Consider the following 20371-nt stretch of genomic DNA (forward strand, 5'->3'; position numbering starts at 1 on the left):
AGCAGCGTCGGTGCTGTATAAAAGCCTGTTGTAAAGAGCTTGCTGCAGGTGTGGATGTGAGGAGTGAAAGGTGTGAAGGCTTCAAGCAAAAGCATTTGTGTTTGCAGCCAGGACAGGCTGAGCGGGTTGTGTTGGGCAAAGTAATCTCGGGAGCGGCTGGAAATTCCAGTGGATAAAGTTAATAGCTGTTCCAGTGGATGTGGAAATGGAAATAAAATAGCACCTTATAACATTGCAGCTGCTTTCCCTGGCGTGGCCCCTGCCTTGCTGTGAGTAACTGCCTTTGTGAAGCTCAGTGGTGCTCTTATCTTCAGAATCCTTGGGGTTTTTTCTGAGTGCAGCAGTTGTGTCGAGTTCCTGACAACTGCAGAGGTCTTGGAGCCTTCCATTGTCAATTAGCAGCTTCTTGGAAATATGGCCTTAATAAGGGGAAGAAGGGAAAATAAATACATCTGATTTTTAATTGCCTCAGTAGAGCAGGGCCTTGGGTGTTGGAATATTTTAGCACCTGCCCAGCTCAACAGTTGCTTATTGTTCGTGGGTTTTACAGCAGAGCCTGAAATGCTGGCATGCAGCTGTGGGCAGGCAGGGATTGCATGAAGGGACCAGGAAACCTGAGAGGTGCCAGGAGAGATTTCTGGGCTTGCTGAGAGAAGCTGAGGATCCTTCAGCATGGAAGTGTTTGCAGGTGAAGCGAGCTGCGCTTCAGTGCCAGATTTCAGGGCTGTTCGGCTCTGCAGGGTTTGCTGTGTGAGCTCTACATTCTGTCTGGGATGTTGGAGCACCAAAGGCAGTGCTGGAGCCTCCCCATCCTCCTGTCCCCTTTTTGCTGGGCAGGAGGAAGAGGATGAGGCAGATTCTGTTTGTGTGTCAGCAGCAAAGCTGCTGCCTGATCCCAACCCCAAACCCACAGCAGCAGAGCTTGGCATGCATGTGCTTTGTGCCTGCTGTTGATGTTTAATTAAAAAATAACCCTCCCAGTTTTATCTTGATTCCCTGGGGCTGGGTTAAGGTGGCCATGCTGCTCCAGGGGAGGGCACAGGGCAGTGCTCAGGGTGGCAGCTCTGAGACTGTGGATTTCTACAAAATCCTCTCCCTGGATGTGAGCCAGAGCCATTACAGCTGCTGGCTTCAGGGCACTCTGGATCCTTCCCTTTGTGCCATCTTCCCTGAGATTTTTAATGGCAGCAGTTGCAGCTTGTGGGTGGGGGGCAAACAAGGCATAAGACCTCCTGTCTCCTATGCTTGCTCTTTCTCCCTCCCTTCAAGCAGTTCCAGAGGCTGTTAAGTTTGTTAGTATCTGGTAACTGGGGAAGACACTTTACCACCTGCTCAGGAGAATTGCAACAATTATGTTTAAGGGGAAAAGAAAAAAACCATGTTTTTTCAGAAGCTTTGAATCTCCTGTGCTTCATTTTGTTATTTTTAAAGGACACTTCTGCCTGAAGTGTTAAAAACACAGCCTTGGAGCTGCTGCAGCAAAGCTAATCCTAGGGCATAATAAAAGGTTTAATGTATTTTTGTAGGATCCCTTTACAATTCCCACAAAAGAATCCTGCTGAGGAACACAGAAGTACAAAAAAAGTTCAACATTTGTTAAAAAAAAACCCCAAAACCAAGCCCACTCTCCAGGTATCACCAGGTGCATCATATTTAGCAGGTAAAAGGTGTTTGAGCTCGATGTGAGTCGTTGGTGCAGCTGCTATCACTGGATAATGTGCCCGTACAGCCTGCCAGCTCTGTGTCAGAGACGTGCAACTACATGTGCCTGGTTTCTTTCCTCCCCCATCCTGGAAAAATAAATCCCTGCTGTCTAGCCACAGAGGAGTAGGCATTTTTTCCCCAGCATATAATCCTTGGTATTCCTATAGAAGACACTAAATATAAACACTCAGGCAGGTACCTTTGACTAAGTAAGCCAAATGCGGCAGAAGGGGGCTCTGCCTGGTCTTGGAGGATTTATGGGGTGGATTTGAGGCCTTGCCAAGCTTTGCCTTTTTCTGACCAGCCCAGCTGTGTGTCAGGGCTCAGACCTGCAGCCGTACTCGCTTTTTCCCGGTGTAGGGACAGCCACCCACTGCACTGGTGGCACAGGAGGTGACAGTGGGGCTTTCCAGGTGGCACAGCAGCGGTGCTGGGGATAGCAGGGTGGCCCCTTGGCCTTGGAGGGGGCTGGTGCTCCTGCTCCAGCACATGCACCGTGCCCAGCAGCCAGCTCTGGGGCTGTGCCTGTGGGTCTGCAGGGACCCGAGATGTTGGAGTGCAGGGCCAGCTGGCCTCCCCACATGGATCCTTCTGGAAAACTGAGCCCTGTCCTCCTCGAACGGTTTGCAGTCGTGGAGCAGGGGAGAGCAGAGGTGGTTTCTTGTCTAAAGGCTGCTTTCCCTTTGTCCCCAGATCTCAGGAGCTGCACCTGAGAGCCGAGGGCCATTCCTATCTCTCTGACCTGACCAAGCCATCGGACTTGGAGTTCATGGAGAGCAAGAGGCCCCGCCTGGAGCTGCTGCAGGAGCCGCTGCTGCGGCACTCGCCTCTCCTCAGCCAGGGCCAGCAGGGCACCGAGGACCTCTCCAAGGTAAGGGGCTGGGGACCTGTGCTGCCTGTGGGGCCTGCGTTTTGGGCTTGTGCAGAGCTGCCTTTGAGGCTCTGAGCTGCTGCTGAGTTCAGTGCAGATCACGATTCCCAATGTGTCCAGCAGTGCTTGGAGGTACTGGATGCTTTTCCCTGAGGTGGGGTGAGCGTGCAGCTACATGTGGTTGGTTCCTTTCCTCCCCCATCCTGAGAAAATAAATCCCTGCTGTCTAGCCATGGAGGAGCAGGCAGTGGAACTGCTGTGCTCAGTGCAGATCGTGGTTCCCAATGCATTGAGCAGTGCTTGGAGGTACTGGATGCTTTTCCCTGAGGTGGGATGAGCATTTTGGGGGGATGGAAGCATATCAGCTTTCCCCATGACTGTTACAGTGATGAGCTCTTTTCACTGGGCTATTAGATGCACCAGAACAATTTGGAAGTTCCTGTAGGCTGAATTAAGGATGGTCATATCTGGCTTTTCTGGATATGCTGCCTTGATTTGATTTTTACTTGATGCTTCTCATTTATCACGTCTCTTTATTTAATATTGGTGTTTGAAGGGCTGGAATCGGTTTCTGGTGGTTCTTTAATATAATCTTCCCCAGGAAAGCCTCTCTTGTCCCAGTCTCATTTAACAAAGCAAATCGTTTACTTACAATTGTCCCCTCTGTGCATGGAATAAATGTTGCAAGGAGAAATCCCTTGCTTGTGTGCCTGTTTGGATTTACTTTCATCTTCTCTTGGGGTAAATTGTATTTGATTTTACCTCCAGTGTGGACGTGCTCCTGGTTGGCAGGAAAGCCTTGCTGGATCAGTGTGTTGGGGGCTCTGATGCTTGGTGCAGCTCTGCAGGCTGGGCTTGGGGGCTGCCCAAGCCCTCAGTGAAGGGAAAGGAAGGGAAGTCACATTCATAGCCAGGAAGATGGGGATGGTTTGCTGTATCCCTGTGGGAGCTGATTGAAAGAACACACAGACAAGAAAGCTCTTCCTTGGGAATGCTGGGATATCCAGATACTTTTTTATCCATGCAGTACTGGTGGACTTTACTTGAGATCCCTCTGACCTCTCTTTAATGAGAAGATGTTTAACTTTGGAGTAGTTCAGATGCCAAGGGGGGCCTGAAGGCTCTGAAGCATCCTCAGGGGATGTTGTTTGGGTGGCTGATGCCACTGTTGTCCCCAAAACAAAAAATAGCCCTCTCCAAAGACACGAGAAAACCAGGTTGACTTTTCTGTCTTCACATTATTCCCACCAGCAGTTTTGTTCTGCCTCTCACCAGAAAACCATGGTTTGTCTCAGCTATTTGTTTCTAATAGGCAGAGCTGCTCTTGAGGAATTAGTTCATCAGCTCAGGGGCTGCATTTGCTTCTCAGTCTGTGGTATGTTTCCAAGAAGTACATGCATTTTATGGGACTTAAAACATTGGTTGGTGAAAGAGAGAGAGAGCTGAGATGCAATTCAGCAAGACAAGATTATGCTTTTAGTGGAGCCATTTGTACTTTTAGAGTCTGGAAGGAAGAAGAAAATGCGGTGTCCTTGACTGGTGAGAGCCTGAGTGGAGCTGGGATTAGGTACTCTAAACTAGCAGAAGCTGCTTCCAGAGTGGATTTGATGGAGCTCACTGCAAGACTGGGTGATCTCAGTGCTGTTCAAGTGGCTGGGAGCAGAAGGCAGGTCTGGGACACAGGATGTATCAGCCTTTGCAGCTGGAAAATTGGGTTAATAGCAGTTCTTTGGTGTTAGTCCTGAGCATCTGTCCTCAGACTAGTCTATAAACTGCTGGTGGACATTAAGGTGGTGGAAAAGCTCCTGAAGCCAGTGTGTGCATTGCTCTGAGCCTCAGCATGCTGGAGGAGCTGCTCTGGCTGCGGGTCCAGGGGAAATGCAGAGAGCTGAGGCTGCCCTTTGGGCACAGCTCTGGGCACTGGCAGATCTGGGCTGTGGGCACAGGGAGAGCCCTTCCTACACCCACACCAGGCCAGCCACAGCTGAGCTCAGCACCTAGGACAGATGATAAGGACCTTGCTGAGAGTCTCTGTGCTGAGGGAGCAGTGGCACACACATGGTGGCAGGACGGGTGTCCCAGTGACCAGAGCTGGAGAGAGATATTTGCTGTTCTGTCTGTGCTGCTGACTCAGTGTCTGATGAAGTCACTCAATACTTTATCTAGGGCAGCTCTGGCAGCTGGGTGAGCTCTTTGGGTGAGATGCACCACGTGAGGCCACTATTGCTAAACACTGCTGCTTGTTTAGGCAGAGGATCCCAGGAGTTGTTCCCTTACCCGTTACCCCATTCCTCATTGTTGCAGTCACTGCCTGGGGAGGAGCTCCATTTACTCACTGGGGTAATAGTGCTAGGACTGGTCTTCATGGTGATTTTGCAGACTGAGCTCGTTTCTGCACAGTAAGAGCTCCACAAAGCCCTCAATAAAAAGGGCAGGGGTTTGGTTACACGCTCTGGGCGCCAGCCTGGCTGTCCCAGGGGATGTGGATGTAATGGAAGTTGCTCCCAGGCAGTGGATACCTCTTGGTTTCTCCTGGTTTCAGAGCAGCCCTTGAACCGAGATGCAGAATCTGGTCTGTGATGGGATATAATTTTAGCACATCCCTGATAACCACTGATAACTGGATTTACCAACCTTCAGCCCAGGGGAGAGAAGTCAGTACTGTTCCTGCACATTCCCAGGGCCTTTCTTTAGAGCCATAATCCGTGCTCTGAACGCAGACAGAACAATTGGTGGGGCAACTGCTGGTAACAGGCTTCAGAGTTTTTCCTCCCCTGAAGAGAAATGGATTTCTCATGTCCTTTGTTCCTCATCTACCTCACCCAAACAGGAGGAGAGCTGGGCCCCTTAAGCCCCGTTCAGTATCACTGCAGCCTCACTCCAGGCAAGGCTGTAAGGAGAAGCTCTTGGATCAGTGCATTTTCCCTGCAGAAAACAGACACACTTTTGGGCAGCGTGCCTTTCGAAAGCAGCAGCTTTCAGCTAAATCTCACTTGGACAAGTAAAAGATATTACCTTTCCTTATGAACCTCGCACTGCTCATATCCTCAAACACTGGTGTTTCTTTTCAAGCTGGAGGCAGAAAGTTGTTTTCTTGCCTACTTTACCCCACTTCAACATCTTTTTCCCTGCTGTTGTGCGTTATGTTGTGTGTTATGCTGTGGTCCTGGGCTCCTGCTGCTGGATGGCCTGGAGGGCTCTGGGGAGAAATGAAACCTCCCTGTGCCCTCTGTGCCAGCTGGGGCTGATGCTTTTCCCCAGGAAGGTTCTCCCTTTATCTGGCTGACAGTAACCAGAACAGCTAAAGCAGGGCTGTTTTTTCAGTCACTGCAAGCCTGGATGTGGGATTCACTGGAAAAGCTGCTATGATGTGGCCTTACCAGGTGTTTTCTTGGCAGAGAAGCAGGAGCTGGTTCCCAGGACCCTTGGTGGATTCTGCTTTCTTTCCAGTAAAGTCATGGACCTCCCTGAGGTAACAGCAGCCAGCCCCAGAGCAGGCCAGTGGTGATGAGCACAATCCCTGTCCCTGCCCACACGTGCTGCCCGTGATCCTGCCTCACAGGGATGGTGAGCATGGCACATCTGGTCAATCGGTGCCTGCTCTCCCCTCTCCAGAGCTGGAGCTTCATCCTGCCTCTCCCCTGCCATCTTTTCTTATTCCTCTTGTGCTTTCACTGTTCTTCCCATTTTTAAGGCTGCTCTCCCACCACGTACGTGGTTTGCTGCTCCTTCCTATAGGATGTGAGTCAGTTGTGATCTGCATTTATTCCCCTTGCAAGGGCTGGCTGGCTGCACTTATGAGTGGCCTATTGCTCCAGCAGGAATTCACTGACAGGGAGCCATGTAATCCCACGGGAATGGGGCTGGGTGGAGGCTTAGGAAACCTGAACCTTGCTGCCATCTGCCCTGGCAGCCTGCTGGTCACTGGGTAAGTCTCTTCCCCTTTCTCTGTCTCAGATTTCCCCATCTGTACAGGGACAATGCCACTTCCCTCTTTTGTAAAATAATTAACAACTGTGGATGGAAAAAGGCAATTAAGAAGCCATGTGTCGTTAAGAGTCGGACTCTACATTGTGCAGAGGTTTTAATTTCTTCCCTTTCTGCATGAGCATTTTTGTTTTGTTACGGACTGAAAAATGGAATAAGAAAAGTATGTGTGTGGGGGGGTAGTCTTGGAAAAGACAGAGCTAAGGTCAGGAAATAGGTATGGCAAAAGAGAAATTAGGGCAGAGGGTATTTTGCTTTCATGCATATCAATGCAGCTTTAAAAGCAATTAATTGAAAAAGGAGGAATTAACACATTTGAAATACCTTTTTAATGATGCATTGAAGCCAGTAGCGTACATGCCAAATTTCACACTGGCTGCCCATTCCAGAGCCCAATTTACAATGAACTCCTGGAAGACAGGCTGTGGGATGGAAAAGGCTCTTGGCCAGCCTGCTAACTCCTGCCCTGGCCACAGGCTGGCAGGGCACCAAGGACAGCAGAAAAGCCTTTCTGGAGCTCGGCTTCCTCCTCCTTCCCTGCCCGGAGCCTCGGCACCGCTGGTCCCTGGAAGCTGCTCCATCCCTTGCAAATGCACCAGGGCAGAGGAGCAGCAGCAGGCTCAGGTCTCTGGCAGCAGGGTTCGGAGGAGCAGTGCCGCAGCTGCCAGCACAGATAGCTGGGCTGGCTGGTAAATCACCAGTTGCGTTTCTGCTCCGTGCCTTTGTTATGGGAACATCGATCTGTTGCTGGGATTAACCTCTCAGAGTTTCCAGTGGGTTGGTCTCGCAGTTATTAATGAAACTGGCTGGAACTTGTGTTGACCTTGGCAGAGGCCCCAGTTGGCTTGGAGGTAACTGGCAAAAGCATAATCTCTGATTGAGTAATGCCGGGCTGGGGGAAGGGAGCGGAGGGGGCGGACGCAGCCCTGCTTTGAACCGGGGGAGCCGCTGCTGCTCCGACGGGATGCGTGGGAGTGAGTGCAGGGCTCAGCACGGCGCTCGCCCGCCGGGGGAATCGGCAGGCACAGCTCGGTTCCGGCACCCCAGGCTCCCTGCTGGAGGAAACAGCCCGGAATTCCAGCGCCTCCCCGCGTGATTTATTGCCGTGGAACAATAGCGCACAGGGGCTGGAGAATGGAACAAGCTGCAAGCGTCAGCCGTCCCTGGGTGTGTGTCCTGCCATAGCCTCTGAGATTGCAGCAGGGATCACTCTGGGCTCTCCCTTCCCCACGGGAGGTTGTTTCTCACTGGAGCAAAAGAGCTCTGGGTTTGTTTCTTGGGCTTTTGCGGAATGTCTGAGGGCAGGGATCGGGAGACAGCGCGGCTCTGGCTTCCCCAGCCCTGCATCTCTGCTGGGAGAGGGGGAGATGCTGCCTTGGCCAGCTGTGCCCACATCTGGTGGGGAGGGGCTGGCTGCCCTGCAGGATGCCCAGGCAGAGGGATCCTGTGGAGATGTGGTAGCACCAATGCACAGGGGACAGACACACCAATGCTGCCAGCCCCCTGTTATCCATCCCAGCTCCATCCAGCTCCATCCCAGTTATCCAGAACCCAAGTGGGATGCAGAGACCTGTACTGGTGCCTGGCTTGACCAGCCTTGTGGGAAATGAAATTCCTCAAACACTCTGCCATGAAAAGAATTTCTTGTCCTGGGGGCTGTGGGGTTCTCCACAGGCTGTGTGGCCTCCCCACCACTTCTTGGAGGAGTGGACTTCTGCAGAAGTAGCTCTAACCTCAGATCTGAGCAGTGAAATGAAACAATTCTAGCGGGTACAAACACACCTACGTCTTTCCTGCTTTTGTCCTCCTTCCCCTGCAGAGCACAGCAGTTCTTGTTAACTCTCCTTGCAGCTGGGCTCTCCCTCTGAAGCTGAGCCAGGGGGACTGGGTGTCCATCAGGAGCGAGTGGCGTGGGGTTGTGGAGCCCAGCAGCTCGAGTGGAGCTGGGCTTGTGGAGTCAGGAGGATCCTCCTGTGACGTGTTTGACACCCACCCATCTGCCATGTGCTTGCTCACACTGTCAACTTGTGCCTGATAAAAATCTGGTCGCAAAAAAAAAAAAAACCTATTTGGTGGGGTGGGGAATTTACGTTAGGGGAGCAATGATTCAAAGCTATTTCTGGGAAGATGAGGGACGTGTTGGCATTCTCTGTCATTCCAAACATATTTAAAAGCTGAAATATTTGCGTTGTTCACGTTGCCACAGCCCAAACACTTCTGGCTGGATTTCCCCCCCTGCTTTCCTCCCTGCTCTGAAGATAATTTCCAAATTATGGGAGGATGGGATGAGTGTCAGTGTGTCAAGCCCTGCTCAGCTGCATGTGAACACACATTTTTGGGAGTGTGTGCCTGTGGTGTGCAAGCAGAGTGGCTCTCCTGGCATGCCTGGCAGTCCATCCCATTGCCCACTGTGCCAGGATGGCTGCAGGGGGTGGTCAGCAGCCCGTGCCATGCACCGGTGTGGAAGCCAAGGGAACAGCCTGAGGAGTGTTGTATCTGGAATCTCTGTCCTCTGCATGGATTTGTGCTGGTTTCATTTGAGAAACAGATGCTTTTGGGCGTTGCATAGTCCTTGTGAGATGTTTGGCTCCTCCATCTGGACCTGGGCTGAGGGGCGAAGGAAAGGAGCACCATGATTGCCAGACCACTGGTTTTATTCCATTTCTCAGCTGAAGCTCCTGTGGCCAAATAACTGGACTGTGGTCTGAGAGACGCGGGTATGGCAGGAAAAGCCCTCAGTGGCTGCAGAGACATTCCAGAGGCAGGATGTAAAAACCTCTGACCCTTCCCTGAGCTGCCTGGCTCTCCCCTGCCCTGACTGCCGCAGCCTGCAGTGCCCACAGGCAGAAGGGCCAAGGCTCAGTGCAGCTGGAAAACCAACAGGAGAACTGATGGTGCCTCAAGCAGAGGTTGTTTCACACTTCTTCAGCTCGTTTGTGGTGATTGACATCCCAAACAACCTTTTAAATTGCCTTTCAAGCCACAGCGGTGGCGAAGGACGGTGTGATAAGGCTGGCTGCTTCTCAGGAACCTGCTTCATCATTTGCATAATTGGACTTTTCTGTTCCACTCAGTCAATATTACAAGGCTCGCTCAGTGCCACATCTCACCTGATCTGCTGGAGGGAAAGAAAGTCCCCTGACTTTGTGTGCCTCACCCCTGTAATTGGAAGAAATATTTCTGGCTCTGTGCTTGCAGTAGGCAGTGTGCTGAGCTGGGTGTGCTGTGTGCATTCATGGGCACTTTTCTTCTCCATCTAGGAAGTGTTTGTACATGCTGTTTGCATCTATTTTATCTGATAGCAAGAATTCTAATGTGCCCTGGTTTGTCCTGGAGATGCAGGAGAGAGGAGAGCTAGTTTGCTATTTTACCAGTCCTCAGGTGAGACTTAGGAAATAGTGTTGGTATGGCAGGAACTGATGTTGGTCTCCAGAGCATGAGGATGGGTGTGCCAGCCACCATTTTTGCCTCTGCTCAACTGGTTGTGTTCATGTGTGTTAAAAAGAGCCCCTCTCCTGCAATGAAAGGGAAGAGTTTGGTCCTGATAGCAAGAAGGACATCCCAGCTGGTTTTTTCCCCCTTGCAGTCTCTTCCTGATCTGTTTTCTTCTTTTCCCTCATTTTCTGGGTGGGGATGTGGGAGCTGCTAGGCAGGGAGCATTGCTCCAGCTCCCACCAGATCCAGGCACACTCTGGGATGGATTGTGTGGGATCTGTCCAGCTAGTGCAGGTGCCCAAGCAGCAGGAGGTTGTTACCAATTTGCAAGCACATACATCTTACAGATGAACTGCTCCTCCCTCCTTGTTCAGCATCCTGCATACCCTTCCTGCCCAAGGGTCTTCCTGGGAGCAACTTGGGTGATTTTTCCATGGACGTACAGCACCGAGCACATTTTTGGCACTGTGTACTCCTCCCTGGCTGGGCAGTGCAGCCCATCAGCAGTCCTGACTCACACAATGAAAGCCAGTGAGTTGTGACACCCCTCAGACTGATTCTGGGTGCTGTGTTTTGAGGAGGGGAGAGCATTTCATGCTCCTACCTTCCTTCCCAGCATGGGTTGGAAGCTGAGGAGGAGATGCAACAGCAATCAATGGTGTTTGCCTGCCGCCGCTGGAGGGGATGGAGTGGGGGAGTGATTTCAGAGATGGATTTGGCAGAGATGAGGTGCTGCTCTTTGTGCCTGTGGTGATGGAGCTGTAATAACATATTGAACATGGCAACAGCCCTTGCTAAAGCTCTGTGACTTCACGTTCGTGCTTCGTGGAGCTTCATCTCCTAACAACACCCTCAGCATCCATAACAAGAGAGGAACTGCCGAGTGCCAAAGGGCCTAGTTAAAATCACTCGCTGAAAACCTCCTTTCTTTTTGGACCTAAACTTGCTTTTTAAGCAGAAAAGCTCCTTGGCCGTGTTTTAGGCAGAGCACATTGAGGGTTTTTTGGCTCCCCCGTGCTGCATGGGGGGGCTGGGGGGCGCTGGACGCTGCTGTGTGTCAGGAATGCTGGCTGCGTGCTCAGGGAGCAGAGAGGGGTTGTTTTAGGACAAGCTGACAGGCCCTTGGCTTGTTCTGCCGCTCTCGAAAAATGTAATTGTAATTCTTGGCACCTTTTTCCAGGAGGATAAGGAGCGAGAGCACAGTGGAGCCTGTTCCTCTGTCCTTGGAAATGGGCTTTTACCCAGCAGCAGAGCTGGCTCGTGTGCTCTGTCCTACCCCAGGTTTGGTGGAGCAAAAGTAGGAATTAGTGGGATGAAATGACCTGAATGTGGGATGAAATGACCTGAGCCACCTCCTTGCAGTCCTGACCTCTGTCTGGTTGCTCTTTGGTCATCTCAGTGCTCTGACAGAGCATTTTCTGCAGGTGCCAGTGTTGTGCCCAGGTTCTGCTTGCCTTCATCTGGCCTTAGTGCTGCGCCTGGGAGGAGGAAGCACTGTCCTCTGGCAGTGCCAAGCAGGAGAGGAGGAGATGGGCAGTGCTTGTGGTGTTTCCCAGTCCTCTGCTGCATGCTGAGGGATTCTCCCAGGGCTGCAGAGCCATCCTGCTCCAGCACATGCCCACAGTGGGTTTCTCTGCTGCCACAGCACTGCATCCCCTCCTCTGCCTGCACAGTAACGCTCCCTAGGCTTGACTCTGGTCACTGCCCCAACAGGGGCTGATTTCTCTCCTCCTGTGCCATTCCCTGAGGAGCAGCAGTGATCCTTTCTGCCTTCTGATCTCCACTTTGGATGCTGCTGTTCCCATGACTGCTTAAAAAAGAGCCATTGCCTCGTGCAGATCAAGCTGTCCCACGTGGTTACGTGACCAAACCAAGCACAGGCTTTTATTTCAAGCTGGTTTCCAGGTCTGTGTTATTTTATTTCATGCCAGCCATCTCAGGTATGATGTAGAACAGATTGCCCCCAGCAGCTAATGTGTTTCTGCCTCGGCAGCAGACAGAGTGGCAGATGTAAACACAGGAACATTGCAGGCTTTCAAACACTAAAAACTCCCAAAGAATAGGCAGGTATGTGTATATAAATATATACAGTGCATTCTATGAAAGGCTTTCAATATATTTGGAGAGAGATTTGTAAATTTGTGAAATCACGTGTGTATATTTTCTGTAGGTTTTTAGGTAAATGAAAAGCCTACTTTTTTATATATCTATATATTTATGTATGCTGCCTCCTATTCTTGTAAGCTGTTTTTTCAAAGGCTTCTTCCAGCCTTGTTCAGTGATTCTGCCTTCAGCTGCCACAAGGAGAAAGACTCCCAGTCTCGAGCAAAGCTAAATATTGATTTGAGTCAATCTGGGTGCACTTGGAGACATCACTAGTGTTCATGAATGCAGCATAATCGCTGATTGGAGTGGGGAAATTTCATCATAAAGGCCCCAAAAGGGAGGTTTATTATTGCTTTCTTCCAAATGCCTGAATTTTATTAGCTTCAGTCATTCTTGGCAGGGCAGTGGAATGGGATTTTATAGTTAGCAAAGGAAAAGTAAACACAGTAATCATTTCACAGCCCTGTGCCTGCCAAACCAAGATGGAAATTCCAGCCTTGGTGGGAAGCTGCTGCTTTGCTAACAGATAATAACAAATTCACTGTGGGCTTATTCTTGCTATGGGAGCTGAGATGTTCAGGTTTCTGTGTAATTCCCTGGTCTGGGGAAGCAGAGGTGCTTCAGGGTTTGCTGCAGGAACAGGCTGGGAGAGGTTTGTGGTTGGAGCAGCTCCCACAGCCATTCACAGGTACGAGTGGTGTTTCTGCTCTGAGCCTTTGGGAACTGCTCTGTCCCGTGCTCTTGTGGTATTTGGTTTTTCCATGGTCAGTCTTGCTCTGATGGCAGAGCTCAGTGATGCTGAAGGTGTGGCACATTTGAGACACCCTGATGCTCCCAACCCTGAGCCCATCTCTGCTGCTGAATGGGGGCTGGGTTATTATGGCATAAAAATCTCCACATAAACCCAAAACTCTCATGTTAAGATTTATATTGTGTGTTTTCCTGGGCTTGTTGAGGTGCAGGGCTTGGCTGCCAGCTGAGATCTGGAGCAGCAGATCCTGCTGTGTTTCCTCCCACCGTCCTGCCCCATGGGCTGGGGATGGCTGGCACTGCAGGATGCCACCTCCTGATGGAAAACCAGGCAGAGCAGCAAAGGAAATGCCTCCTCAAACAAGCAAAACGCTCCTCAAACAAGTGGCCAGTGTCGAGGCAGCCCCTTCCACGTGTCTGCACAATTATTAGAACAATGAAGCATTGAGCTCTGATGGAGGGTGCAGCTGACAGTGTGTGCACCACCCGTGCTCCTGTCAGCACCCAGCCTGCCGGGGTGCTGGGGCTGTGTCCCACATCCCTGCCTCTGTGTGTCCCAGAGCTGCTTGTGGGGTGTTTGGGATGTTTGGATGTGCTCTGTGCAGCCTTGGGGGAGTCCTCAGGCAGTGGAGAGGCAGCAGAGCTGTTGTCCCCACTGTGTCCCTCATGGTTTTTACAGCTGAGAGGGATTTGATGTCCTGCTGCAAACACCTGAGAGCACAGCCAGCCTTGGTGGCCCTGAGGACACTGGAGTGAGGCACTGACATGCAGCTGGCAGGCACAGCTCTCTGGGTTCCGTTGGAGCAGTTACTTCAGTTTGGGGAGGTGACACAGTTGGAGTGGGAGTTGCTGGGGCTGGACATCATCCAGGACATCATCCTGGGACTCACCATCCTGTGCCGTGAGTCTTGGGAGACTTGGGGAAGCCTGGCTTGGTGCAATGGCTCTTGCATGCAAGAGGAGGTCTGGGTTGTCCCTCAGCTGCTGCTCAAACCATTTTAGATCTTGTTTGCATTTCCTTTTCACATCAGTCAGTCTCCTCCTTGGTAGGCAGCTCAGTCTCTGGGATTTGGGGAAAATAATTTTGGGTGATGGTTGTGAGAGAGGGAGTGTGAGCTGCCTTTAAGTGTATCTCACTTGCAGCAGTAGTGGTTAAACAGAGCTGTCTTCAATCAAACCCTCTAAATTTGATTCCCCTTCAAGCCAACTTCCCAATATTGATGTTGTGTGCCATCCTGATTAACTCCCAGGCAAACCCTGCTTCCCAGGGCTGCCCTGTGTGGATCCCGCTGGGATGTGTGTGCCTGAGGAGTCCCTGCTCCTGCTCGGCCTCCTGCCTCCTCCCTGGCAATAGGAGGAAATTTAAATGTTTCTGAAGAGCAACATTTCCATTTCAAAAGCTGTTCGTTCAAGTGCGTCTGGAGTGGGATTTCTCTCCCCCACTCCTCTCTGAATGGGAGCTTTAGAAGTCTCATTTCCTCTGCTTGATAACACCAGGCTGAGAAGGGCTTTTGTCTTTTCATTTCCCCTCAATTTTTTATTTTTAAATCAGTGAGGTTTGGAGAAGCTGCCGTGGTGGATTTTCCCTCCTCCTCCCCCCATCTTTGCCCATGTGCTGGAGGATGCACCTGGCATCACCCAGTGAAGGAAGGAGCTGGAGCTTCCTGGGGCACAGCCCACCCTGTCAGTCCTCCTGGGAGCAGGGCAGGAGGAGGTTTGCTGTCCTGTCTGTGTTCTGGAGCTCCTGGGAGCAGAGCAGGAGGAGGTTTGCTGTCCTGTCCATGCTGTGGAGCTCCTGGGAGCAGGGCAGGAGGAGGTTTGCTGTCCTGTCCATGCTGTGGAGCTCCTGGGAGCAGAGCAGGAGGAGGTTTGCTGTCCTGTCTGTGTTCTGGAGCTCCTGGGAGCAGAGCAGGAGGAGGTTTGCTGTCCTGTCTGTGTTCTGGAGCTCCTGGGAGCAGAGCAGGAGGAGGTTTGCTGTCCTGTCTGTGCTGTGGAGCTCCTGGGAGCAGGGCAGGAGGAGGTTTGCTGTCCTGTCCATGCTGTGGAGCTCCTGGGAGCAGAGCAGGAGGAGGTTTGCTGTCCTGTCTGTGTTCTGGAGCTCCTGGCAGCACAGGAGGAGGTTTGCTGTGGCTGCAGTCCTGCTTGCTGGTTGCCTGCCTGCTGTTTTGGCTGATGCAGCTTTTCCAGCTGGTGTGAAATTGTATTTTTTGATGGGATGTAGTGCCCAGCTCCCACTTGTGCAGGACTGATGGGTGTGGATGTCACTGTCCCAGCAGTGCAGTGGCATTTGTGCTGTTCACTGGAGTATTGCATGGGTATAAAAAGGGAATTTTATTCTGCAGAAGCCATTTTTACAACACTTGAGCTTGCTCTTCACATGGCACCTAGGCCTGGAGGACTTTCTACCTGCTTGAGGAGCAGCTGGGATTTGGCAGGGACTATTCCAGCACCTTCTCTCATAGGGAACTTGCTTGCTGGGATTAACATGGACCTTGATGCTTCATCTCTGCCTGGTTGAAGTGCTGGGAAGACTCAGAACTTGCTTTACTGCATGTGGTAATTGAAAGAGGATGGGTGGTATTGAAAAACAAAAAAAAAAAGAAAAAAAAGGGAGACTAAAGCTTTTAAAGGCATGGAGTGAGTGTTCATTCCCCTGAGGTTTGTTGGGGTGGGTGACAAGGTCCTTCCTGGGCTGCCAGAGGAGGTTTGGGGATTGTGCCTGCCTCCCTAAAGAAACTCCCTGAGCAGCAGGCACAAATAGAAATGCAGAAAGAGGCTCTGGTGGTGATTCAGAGATTGCTGTGAAAGCTGCCCAAAATGGGCTGACCCCAGGGGGTGCAGGGGAGGTTTGAGCCCCAGCAAGGAGGAGCCATGAGCTCCCCATTACCTTTAAAATGCTGTTCTGCAGCCGGGGGTGACCCCACTGCCTGGCTGAGTGCCAAATTGGGCAATTAAAAATTTCCTCCCCTGCCTTGGCACGTCATGCAATCACACTTTGGTCCTTTTTAGGAGCTTTTAAACGTGAGCTCATGTGTGCAGTGTCAGCACGGGTGGCTGCTGGCTGAACAAATTACAGAAAGAGCATTAAAGCTGCAGATGGAGGAGTGGAAGGGTCTGGGTTTAACTTGTCCTCCCCTGTCTGCTGGGAGCAGCAGGGCCCTGTGTTTGCTGTAGCTGCCCCTGTCTCTGATGGAGCCTGGGACAGGCTCTGCCTTGAGCTGAGGGGGTCACTGGCTGCACTGCTCCATCCTCTCATCTGCTGGGTGGCTCAGGCTCTCTGTACCTGCCCAAACCATGCATTTATTCACTGCTCTTCTGGGGCACTTGCTGTTGGCCTGGAATGCTCCACACGTGCCAGCATCTCTTCCATCTCAGCCTTTTCCTTCCCTTTGTAAAAGTGCAATACCTTTCCTGCAGCTTCCCAGAACCAGGACCTCACTCTGCTTGCCTGCTCAGTTCCAAGTCATTCCCCTAAGGCAAGCACCAAGATGAGATTTTTATTAATTTTTTTCCTTTGACTTGGACACTTATTCAGTGCTAACAAAAGGCAAATCGCTGGCAGAGAGTCTTACCAGATGTATCAACTGTACTGAAGATGCTCAAAGAAAAAGTTCCCAGAATCTTTTCTGAATGTTGCAGAAAGACATATTTTCTTGTAAACTTGTTCTTGGAAGTGACAGAGTTGTTTTGGCTGAGATTCCCTGTTTAGGAAAAAAAAAAAAAAAGAAAGAAGAGTAGAAGTGCCTAAAGCCGATATTCAGCATGGAAAATTTCAGTCCAGACAGTTACTCTTTGAACAAACTCAAAGTCAGCTGAAAATCAGGGATGCAGAATAGGCCGTGTTGGGGAATCCTTAATGAGAGGTGGAGCAATTAGCTGCTCGTGGTAATGAGTAGATGGGTAGGTGAGAATTCATCACTCCTGTAAGTCAGTGGGGAGCGCTGGCATTCAGTGCAATTATTATCCACTAATGGGGGGGCTCAGGAAGGGAATGAGAGGCACAGCATCCATTTGTCGGGTAATGCCTTCGGCGGCTCTGGGAGTTTGCCTGAGTCAGGATTTCCGAATTTGCCCCGTTATTTCAGGCTGCCCCTGAGGGTGTTGGTTTGGTGGTGCTGCTGTGGAATTCTGCAGTGTGGGATCCAGAGGCAGCAGCTGCTCACTGAGCACCACGGAGCAGCTCTTGAGAGCATGAGCAAGTTTTGTAAAACCAGATACGAGGCTTTGGTTACTGCATTTACTGAGGCTCTGGCTGGCAAGGTTTTACCACCCTCGTAAATCTGCCGGGGAGGGGAGGCAGGGAGGGAGGGGTCAGCATTTGGTACTGGTTTTGCAATTAAATTGCTTCAAGCTGTTGAAACATTGGGGGAAGTTTTTTGACCTACTTTCGTGCAAGCTTTAGAAATTGTTGGGATGTTTTCTGCTCTGTCTGCGTGGAATTCAGCTGGGTTACGGAGGAAAGGAATTTCGTGGGCCTGCTCGTAAAGTCAGATCTATTTAAAAAAAATAAATTTAAAAAAAAACAACAACCTGGCTTTGTCTTCAGACAGCTCCTTGGTCTCCAGCTCCATGAATTCCCATGAGAGCACATAGTGAGTGAGAGAGATCTCTGTTTTGCCCGTGCCATGGAGAGTGGGGATGGAGGAAGGAGGATGATGATGCCCTGGTCCCACACCTGGCATCCCTTGGGCTTGGCCTTGCAGGGGAACACCCAGGTGCTCCCCAGAGCACACTCAGGTCTCCATCCCATTCTGGCAGCCCAGCAAGAGCCCAGCAGAATTTAAGAATTCAACTCCTTTGGAGGGCCAGGCTGCAGAAAGAGCCGTTAGCACAGCAGATGGCCAGGAACAAAAGAATTGCAGTAACTCGATGTACTTTTCACTGCTCAGACTCCCTGACTTTTTGTGCTCGTGCACCTCCCCAGGGAAAGGAGACATTAATTTTCAGCTCCATAACTTTTTCCCTCTGTCAGTGCTGTCATGCTGGAGCTTAAGATATGTCAGAATGTGTTGGACACTTTTCCAATTAAAAAACCAAATTCCTTTAGTCTGTATTTGGCTCACTTAGGAGTTTTATATGTGTGTTTTTACCTAAAAACCTGACTGGGGCGTTGCTTTCCTGCTTGGTTCTCATCCCAGGGAGTGTGGGAAGCCCTGGGGGCTCAGAGTGTGATGCTGCTCATGCCTGGGCTCCTGGACAGGGAGGATGAGCTGCTGGCTCTGCAGCCCCACAGGGATGGGGCTTTGGGAGGGGTGTTGGCCGGGGCAGTGCTGGAATGTTCTCTGCTCAGTGCTGCCATGGGAGCCTCAGGTGGTGGAGCCATCCCCACAGGGAGATCCCCAGGTTCATGTGAGGTTTTTTTTTTTGGGGATTGATTTGAGCACAAATGGAGTGGCCCCAGCCTGTCCTCCCTGCTTTGGCAATCTCCTCCAGCCCGTGAGGACAGGAGATGTGTGAGTGGGCAGGAGTTGGAGATAACACCTCTTAATCCCTCCTGGTGCTGCAGCAGGAAATGCTGCTGCTGGCTGATAATTAGAAAGTGAACAGGCTGTGGAAGAGATGATGTTGGCATCCCTAAATCTCTGTCCTGGGCTTGGGGGAACATCACTAATGATGTGGATTAGGGAGGCAGAGAGAGACCTGGGCTCGGTGAGGATGATATGTAGGGCAAACACCGTGTGCTGAGATCCTGAGGCTCATCCAGGCAGGCAGCTCTGTTCTCCTGGGACACACTGCTGGGCTCTGGAGCTTTGGAAGCTCCACTGGGGGGTTCTGAAGAGGCAGCTGATGCAGCCAAGGGATCAGCAAGGTCAAAATGCACTTTGCAGTGAGATTTAGGTGCAGATGGAGCAGAGCTACCCATGTGCTGTCTCCTGAGGGTGGGAAGCAGCTGAGAAAATGACCCTGCAGGAAGGCTGGGCTGCATCCAGCTGTAGGTGCTGAGCTCAAGTGGGGCACAAATGTGTTTTTAAATCCCTCCACCTCACATGACTTCTCTGTGAGTATCTCAAGCTGGGTCAGTAATGCAAAATAAGCAGGTGGAGATGGGCTGGGGCAGGTCCCAGTGTGTCCTGGGACCACACTTGGGGTTCCCAGTGTAATTTTTTCCTGTGGGCCAGATGTTGGTGTGTCTGAAGGCAAGAACATCACATTTACCTGGAGACTTGTTGCTCTTCAAGGCCTCAGTAGGCAGTTGGCTTATCCTTTTCCTTCCTCTCTTTCTTGCATGTTTTTAAAGTCACCGCTTAATAGTGAATAGCAGGCTTGCTCCGTTAGCTGTGTTGGGAATTTTTATTCCTAAGCATGTAGAAGAAACCGACCCCAAAGTCTGGCCTTGCTCTTTGACAACCTCCTCAGTGATAATTGTTTTCTTCAGTGCCAGCACCTCCTCTTGCTGCAGGGAGGTTTGTGCAACCTCTGCCCCCCTCACACCCACCCTTGTTATCATATAAATCACAAAACAAGGCCAGGGATAAACAGGAGCTGCAGTAGCTGTTAGCCATGTGTAAAAACAAATCACATGGAAACAGTATAATTACTGAGAAAATATCAACTTGAGTAATGCAGTAATTGTTTTCTTCCCTCCAGCAGATTTATTCCACCTCTCCTGGCTCTTGCTGGTTGGGAAGTCTGTGACTTCACGTTAATAAGGAGAATTTCACATTTCACACTGCACTTGCTCAGGGTATGACACTGTCTAGAGCAAGGGAATATATTTTGAGGGTTTCTTGAGAGCTGTAGGAAGCAGAGCACTGGTTGAAAATCTCTGACCATTGGGGTCTTCCCCGTGCTCTGAGCAGACTCTGGTCTTTGCACACCTCTTTTCAAGCTACTTTTGTGATTTATAAGGGCTTCTTTATGCCTTGCATAAATCCATGAGCTCTGCTTTTTGGATGTCAGCACTGCACAGATGAGATGTTTTGGGTTTTTTTGCCTTTAGTTTTGGTTTTTCATTCTTTTTGCTGCTTGTCATTTTGTTGATTTCGAGAGGTGCTTGTGACATGACAGTGCCCAGTATGTGAGGACCAAGGACATTGCCTCTCTCTATTGCTGTAATCATCTCCTAATACCAGATGATGATGATGATGTTAATGTTTGTGCTGTGACTTGCAGCTATTCCCCTTACTCAGCTTTGCTGCTCTTTTGATTCAGATTCTGCAAGGTAAAAAGATAAAAATGTATCAGGACCCAGGTTCCCAAGGTGTTTTGTTCCAAGTAGGAGTTTACAGATGCCCTGTCCTGCACGTTGGCAGACAAGAGAAAGTATCATTTGTTTCATGTGCACAGTGAGGAGCCTTTCTCTCCTGCATTTTTGGCAGGTAGCTTCCTTTCCTTTAGAAAAACCTACCCACTGCCACTTCCCTTTCCTGTGCCTTAATCTGAACAAGATTTCATGAACAGCTAATTTATCTTTTGCTTCTTGTGGTTGTCCTGCTCCTCTTGACTTGACAAAAAACCAAAACCACAAAAAAAACCCAGTTGTGGAGAAGACAAAGCCTTCCCATGTCAGCAGACTGA

General features: G+C 50.7%; 1 protein-coding gene across 9 annotated transcripts in view; it reads left to right on the top strand.

Moving 5' to 3' along the window:
- NCOR2 (nuclear receptor corepressor 2) overlaps positions 1-20371 on the top strand; it is a 228250-nt gene that overhangs the window by 90116 nt on the left and 117763 nt on the right. For all 9 annotated transcript variants that reach the window (XM_077188048.1, XM_077188054.1, XM_077188053.1 and 6 more), the window contains exon 4: positions 2398-2575. In XM_077188048.1, coding sequence (XP_077044163.1) covers positions 2398-2575 — 178 coding nt within the window. The remainder of the gene's footprint in view (positions 1-2397; positions 2576-20371) is intronic.

This window comes from Agelaius phoeniceus, chromosome 18 (genome assembly GCF_051311805.1).
Source record: "Agelaius phoeniceus isolate bAgePho1 chromosome 18, bAgePho1.hap1, whole genome shotgun sequence".
In the NCBI taxonomy this organism is placed as follows: Eukaryota; Metazoa; Chordata; class Aves; order Passeriformes; family Icteridae; genus Agelaius; species Agelaius phoeniceus.